Source organism: Marmota marmota, unplaced genomic scaffold, assembly GCF_001458135.2.
Source record: "Marmota marmota marmota unplaced genomic scaffold, marMar, whole genome shotgun sequence".
In the NCBI taxonomy this organism is placed as follows: Eukaryota; Metazoa; Chordata; class Mammalia; order Rodentia; family Sciuridae; genus Marmota; species Marmota marmota.
Genome location: NW_026000294.1, coordinates 1,540,554 through 1,547,747, shown reverse-complemented (window position 1 = coordinate 1,547,747; position 7,194 = coordinate 1,540,554). Strand labels below are relative to the sequence as shown.

The 7,194-nt window shown below is 45.5% G+C and overlaps 1 protein-coding gene across 4 annotated transcripts in view; it reads left to right on the top strand.

Annotated features, from left to right (window-relative positions):
- The window catches only part of Nlgn3 (neuroligin 3), a 26,902-nt gene extending 20,413 nt beyond the window's left edge, over positions 1 to 6,489 (top strand). For 3 of the 4 annotated variants that reach the window (XM_048797250.1, XM_015501634.2, XM_048797249.1), the window contains one exon: positions 394 to 6,489. In XM_048797250.1, the coding sequence (XP_048653207.1) occupies positions 394 to 1,237 (844 nt within the window). In that variant the 3' untranslated portion in view covers positions 1,238 to 6,489. The remainder of the gene's footprint in view (positions 1 to 393) is intronic. The other variant, XR_007345031.1, reaches the window with a different exon arrangement.
- The last annotated feature ends 705 nt before the right edge of the window (positions 6,490 to 7,194 follow it).

Genomic DNA, 7,194 nt, shown 5'->3' with positions numbered 1-7,194 from the left:
AAAAAAAAAAAAAAAAGAGAGAGAGGTGGAGGGGAGAGAGAGGGAATGAGAGAGAGAATTAACAGCCTGTAGAGGGCTCTTCACAAAAGTGGGTAGCTGAAAAGATTAATAAATGCTGAATAGTATGAGAGAAGACAAAATATCTACAGCTTGATCTTAGCAGATAAGCACAGGGAAGAGTGAGATAGTTTCTCTGAAGCCCATTTTGGGCACAAGGAGTTCAAGCCCTGGAGCAAAGGGGGAGTGGACAGAGGGAGGGACCCTGAAAAAGATGGAAATGGTGGTAAATTTTGGACTGGGGAAGAGGTTTAGGGGTAGGTGTGAGAAGAAGGAAACTGAACCCTTCCTTATCCAGGTAGAGTGGTGACCCCAGATTTCCATGTGGTGTTTCAGGGATCCCAACAAGCCGGTCCCCCAGGACACCAAGTTCATTCACACCAAGGCCAACCGATTTGAGGAAGTGGCCTGGTCCAAATACAATCCCCGAGACCAGCTCTACCTTCACATCGGGCTGAAACCAAGGGTCCGTGATCATTACCGAGCCACTAAGGTTGCCTTTTGGAAACACCTGGTGCCCCACCTGTACAACCTGCATGACATGTTCCACTATACATCCACAACCACCAAAGTGCCGCCCCCGGATACCACCCACAGCTCCCACATCACCCGCAGGCCCAACGGCAAGACCTGGAGCACCAAGCGGCCAGCCATCTCTCCTGCCTACAGCAATGAGAACGCCCAAGGGTCCTGGAACGGGGACCAGGATGCCGGGCCTCTCCTGGTGGAGAACCCTCGAGACTACTCCACTGAATTAAGTGTGACCATCGCTGTGGGGGCCTCCCTCCTGTTCCTCAATGTTTTGGCTTTTGCTGCCCTCTACTACCGGAAGGACAAACGGCGCCAGGAGCCTCTGAGGCAGCCTAGCCCCCAGAGGGGAGCTGGAGCCCCTGAATTGGGAGCTGCTCCTGAGGAGGAGCTGGCAGCATTACAGCTCGGACCCACTCACCATGAGTGTGAGGCTGGTCCCCCCCATGACACACTGCGCCTCACTGCATTGCCCGACTATACCCTGACCCTGCGGCGCTCCCCCGATGACATCCCACTCATGACCCCCAACACCATCACTATGATTCCCAACTCCCTGGTAGGGCTGCAGACATTGCACCCCTATAACACCTTTGCTGCAGGGTTTAACAGTACCGGGCTGCCCCACTCACATTCCACTACCCGGGTATAGCTCCAACCCAGAGCACAGCTCATCTCCCAGCTCCCTCCCTTCCAGATCCACAAACACATGCACATGTGCATGTGCGCACGCACACACAGACACACACACACACACACACACACATATACATATGTATACGCACGCACCCACACCCTACAGCAGACCCATCTGCACAAACAGACAGATGTGGACATGCACCCGCATGTACAAAAACACAAATACTGAAGTAAACCTGGACAAACCCTGCAAATGGGGACACAAATGAGTCCTTGGTAAACCAAGGATCCATGAAACAGCAGCTGAAGCCAGCTCCCTGAGCCTGACCACAGACACTCCTGGGGGGCCTGAAAGCAACAGCTGGACACCCCCTTGGTGCTCGCCTTTGGCCTCTCTTGGAACTGCACCAACGACCAACTCCAGACTTGGGAGCTTTAAAGAGCAGAGTAGCTCTTCCTCCCCCAGACTTGGTCTTTTTTCTGGGTCTTGTTTTTGTTGATTTTTTTAAAATTTTTGGAACAAATGCTTTTCCAACCCATGAGTGCTAAGAGGCTCTGGAAGGGAGGGTTCCAGGCTCAGCTCTTTCTGGTTTTGGAACCCCCCGTGCTTACACAATCAGACCAAGGAACAGGACTCCCAAGAAAGAAACAGATTTGAGCACAACCATGGGGTGAATGGAGGAAGGGGCTAATGATGGATGGGGCTGGAGGGCCATTGAAGAGAGATCTCCAACCTTTTCTGTGTCCCTGTGGAGGGATGCAGATCCCCTGAAGGCAAACAGCATTGACTTGGCTAGACCAGGGGACCCTAGGTTTGACAAACAAGGTACTGTGGAGGCCATGTCATTATTACCCCCTCCCCACCCCACCCCCCAGGTATATAATCTGGGTTCTGCCTCTGCCCTTGGGGAAATGCTATCAGAAATTCACCCCATTTTCTTTACAGTCTTTTGTGTCTGTCATTTCTCTTTCAAAAAGGCGGTGTTTTTTGTTGTTGTTGGCTTTTTTTTTTTTTTAAAGAAAAGTTCTTAAAACACTAACGGAAACCCATGGAGTTTGTCCTTTGTAAAAATTTTAAACACAGTGTCTTGATATAAAAATAAAAAATCCAGTTAGCACTCCCAACCTGCCTCCCTTGCACAGGCCTTGCCCCAACAGACCTCGGAGCAGGGTGCCCCTGCGGGCTAGAAATCAGGCAATCAGGCAGCCTCCATCAGCCTCCCCTACCTTAAGCTGATACAAGTCTGGGCTGCACTCTGCTGGCCCCCTGCACAAAGACCTCTCTGATCTTAATCAGGTTGCTGTCCCCATTCCCCTGCCCCCCAGCACTCTGGGTTCTTGCAGCTGAAGCCTCCTCTCAGCACCTTGGGCCTCCTAATGAAACAGCAAAAATAATACTTCCTTCCTTCTCTGTGCCACCACCACTGCTGCTGCTGCTTCACCGCCTCCTCCTCCTGTTCTTCCGCCTCCTTCTCTGCTGCCATCACCACCAACGCTACCACCCTGCCCTCATCTTGGACTGGGGGCTAGGAGGAGGTTTGACCTCTAAGATGCTAAAGTTTTCTTGTATCCAAATCCAGTGCGGCATCAGCTATGTGGACTCCCTGGCCTTGGGTGACGTCAGAGCAGGTCCCTTCTCCTTCCCTAGGGATACTTGTTTCCTGTTCTGTGAAGTAGAATTAGAGAAGTCATTGGGTCCTGAGAATTTTTCTCTACAGGATTGTGATCAGTGAGCCCCCTGACCACTCCAGGGGACAGATTCAGTGAGGCGCCACAGGGTTAGCATTATGGGATTTCACATGATTCTCAGTGACTTGAAGAACTGAATGGGGAGTCTGCTCATCAAGTTTGACATTGTGCAGGGTTGCCAATAGCTCAGAAATCAGGAATAGAATTCTTAAAATTGACCCTGACAAAATGAGGGAGATGAACCATCACAGCCAGAATGATGTTCAGAGGGGATGAACACAAGTTAGCATGCACAGAGATCAAAACCCAGAACTAATATACTAATATGGCACATGGTACAAAAGAGATTGGCAATGATTAACTTGACAGATGTATAGTTTTTAAAAAAAGAACAATGGGAAAGAGGGTGTACAAGTTGAATGAGTCCACAGTTGTAGAACTGGTTTTCTCCCTTTTTCACCCCTTCTTCCCTCCCTTCTTTCCTTTCTTTTTTTTTTCCAAAACTAATGGGGAATACTAGTATATAGTAACAAAAATAGAGCATGGAGGAGCTGGAAGGTAGTCAGAGTGTATCAGAACTAGAAGTAACCCCAGAGTTATCTAGTCCAATCCACCTATTTTATAATTGGGCAAATGGGTCCCAAAAAAACCCCATCTTAGTTAGTGATAGAAACAGAGCTGGAAGGCAACCCAATAACAGATGACCTTCCCTACAGTCCTGCTCCACTTGTTCCTTTCTACCAGCCATTGGTTATATCTTCCAAAGCATTAATGGATCTGCCCTTGGTGAGTACATTTTTAACATATGTGGAAAAGTAGAGAGGATTTGGAGAAGAACAAAAGCAATGTGCCAAAGAACTTTTTTTTTCTTTTTTAAGCTAGAAAAAAAAAGAAAGGTAACATCCAACGAGCACAACTAGACTACTAAGTGACACGTGTACTATGGTCATCTTCAATGACAGGATAGAGATGTGTTCTCTCATGACCTGTGTTCCCCATTTCTTCTGAGAGTGATAGAGAAGAAAATTAGATTAAGTAAACCCAAGGAAAGACTTTGCTATGCATAGGAAGTAATTATGGGCACCCAGTAAATTCCCAATAACAGTTGACAAATGGAATGAATGGCTACTGAGGAAAGCATTGGTATCCTTCATCTTTCTGAGAGTATAGGGCTGGAGTACATCACCTTTTGAGATAAATTCAGAGTATTTATTTTTTGCTCCATTTCAGATACTTTCAAATAGGGCCTCCCATTTTGGTGTGTGTGTGTGTGTGTGTGTGTGTGTATGCACACACACACACACGCACGTGCACAAGTGCCTCCAGGTAGGAGGCTATATATTTTGGGGTGATTTAGACATTGCTTCTCTTCTCACCACCTCAAGGTGCCATAGCAAACCCAGCTCCAATTCTATTAGGGACCTTTCAGCGAGAGATTGTAGTTGGTCTTCACACCTTTGAAAGGCCTGAAAAAAGGAGGTAACCTTCAGGACAGGCAGGAGATTTCAAGCTCATTGACAGTCAGTTCTGTGCTCATGTAGCTTGAGATTCTTGGCCCCATTGCTGACCAACAGCATTGCCCAACCAAAAAAACTCAGATCTTTGAAGAGAAGATTAGGATATACTTGGATTTTATTCCACATTGCAAAGATCATTAGTGCCTAGATTAGATCCAGCCCACATCTCTAGGTTTATTTGATTTCTATTTTAGTCCTTTAGGGAACTGGACACAGCTATCTTGGGATATGAATTAGTAGTGTATGTGAAGGATCAGAAGTTGGTCACTGTGGAAATCTCCACAGAAGTATGGTAACCAGGACTGTAGGCCTGGCCCTGTGCTGGTTTATATATACTGTGAGGCATGGAAGATACCCACTGTGGGGTGCATACATAGGAAGACAAAGCTGAACCATGATAAAATGAATGAAATGTATAATTTAGTATGTGACTTCAATTGTACAGTAAAGATTAAAAGGACTGGAGAAAATGTATGAAATGCTATGGTGGGATATAAGTGGGTAGAGTAGCAGGCATTCCAAATTGAGAAAAAAAACCTCAACCAGAGCATGGAGATGAGATGGTCTGGGCACACTTGAGGAACAGTGAGGGGACTGACCTGACCAAAGCAGAGGTTTGAGTTTAATGATAGGAATCAGATTGGCAAGTCATGTTGTGGAAGTCTTCATAACAGAGGAGAGTTTGGGTGTTACTGAATAGCAATGGGATGCCCTGACTGGATGCTTTTGCTAATGGTTTTATAGTGAGAAAATAAAGCCTTCTCAGCCCCACTTTGCTCTTTCTGTTCTCCAAGGAGAAGGATTTTCAGAATAGAAAGGACAAGATGAACACCAGAGACAAGCTCCTGAAGACAGTCTCATCCCAGGGTGCCATGAGCTGCCCTGGGAAACTCCAGCTCAGAGTCTAGGTCAATAACTGCCCTGACCATTTTGAGGACTCACAGCTCAACTGCAGGACAAATGGTGGTGGCTTTACAAACCCCAGGGAGAATGGAAATGATGCATGCTGCTGCCTAGAGATGAGCAAACATGGCCCCCACCATTTTGCAGGTAGGAAAAGGTAAATTCCACAAATTTATAGATCAATAAGTGTGATATTAATCAAGGGCAAGATTCTGAGACAAATGATTAAAAGAATGGTTGGTGAGCACTTAGAAAAGAAAGTGAAGATCACTCAGCTCCTGGACTTAGGGGAAAAAATTCCCACTCAATTCATTTCCTTTGATAGGGAGATTGGACAGGTAGAGGAGTGGAAAGCTATACCCACAATGTATTTGGAATTCAACAAAACATTCTCTCAATACTCTTGGGACAATATAGACAAAATGCAGGGTGGGTAGAAGTAAAAATTGGTGGACTTTTAACTGGTTAAGTGACTACATGCAAAAGAATTCTGTTTGGGGCTAGGGATATAGCTCAGTTTGTAGAATGCCTGCCTTGCATGCACAAGGCCCTGGGTTCAATCCCCAGCACCACACAAAACAAAATGAAACAAAAGGTTCTGTTTTAATGTCACCAGATCAGACTTATAAATTACACAAAACTGGTAAAGTCCCTTATTTGAATTTCAAAATGTAACAGTATGAGTATAGGATGTGGCCTAAAGGAATTTTTAGAGAAAATGAAAGCTCATCATGAGTTGAGTCAAATGGATGGTTTGGTTGCTACAAAAAGTATTATGACCTTGGACTATATTAATAAGTCAGGATAAAGGAGGTGATCACCTGTGCTACTCTGTACTGGTCAGGCCACACCTGATGCCCCCTGTTCATTCAGTTATGAGCACCAGACTTCATGGGGGATATTACCAAAAATATACTCAGAATAGTGGTGATGATAGTGAGGGGGCTGGAGAATCCCAGGGAAAATTTGTCTACTGTTGGCAAATCGTTTCTGGGTTCATGGGGAAGAGGAAGCTGTAGTTTTGTTCTGTGTGACTCCAAAGGCTCTGAGATCTAATAGATGGAAGTTATAGGAAAGCAGATTTGGATCAACATAAATTGCTCTTTTTCTTTTCTTTTTTATAATGAGAAATTGTAATAAACGTTTCAACTCATGATTCCAGCCTCTTGAAGTCCTTTAAAATTTACCAGCAGTTCCAAAAGCAGAAGAAAAAAATGTCCTATGGCGGGGTGCAGCTCAGTGATGGAGTGCTTGCTTGCCTAGCATGTGTGAGACCCTGGGTTCCAACCCCAGCACTGCAGAAAACAACAAAAACGTCCTTACCCCAACCCTAACATAAAACCACTTGTTGGGTTTAGAAGGGACTTTTTAAAGATTAGTAGTACTTTGAAATTGGAGTGAAATGACCCAAATGGTAAGCAGATGCCTATCACCAGAGATAGTCAAGCAGTGACTGGACAACCACTCCAGGTAGATGATGCAAAGATGATAGAAGTGTCCGATAAAAAACTGAACCAGATGACCTTTAGGATTACTGAGATTCTATGACATTTGAGCTGGAAGGTCTCATGGTAAAGTATTCAGGAAAATATTTCTGGGGCATAGGTGTAAGGAGGACTGGAGGAGGGGAGATTGGAAGTAGAGATAGTAACTAGTTAAGAGGCACCCGCTCTGAGGGCTCCAACTATTTCACCTCCAGGCCCCTTACCACCTGAATTTCAAAATTATGGTATCCAAAGCTGCTTTACTGGTTGCCTAGTTCTCTACCCTTATGTTCCAAAACTTGATTGCCTTGTGCAACCTCTTTGCCAAGTAGTTATCTTGCTTCTGCTTAAATAACTCCAATGATGGGAAAATCTCA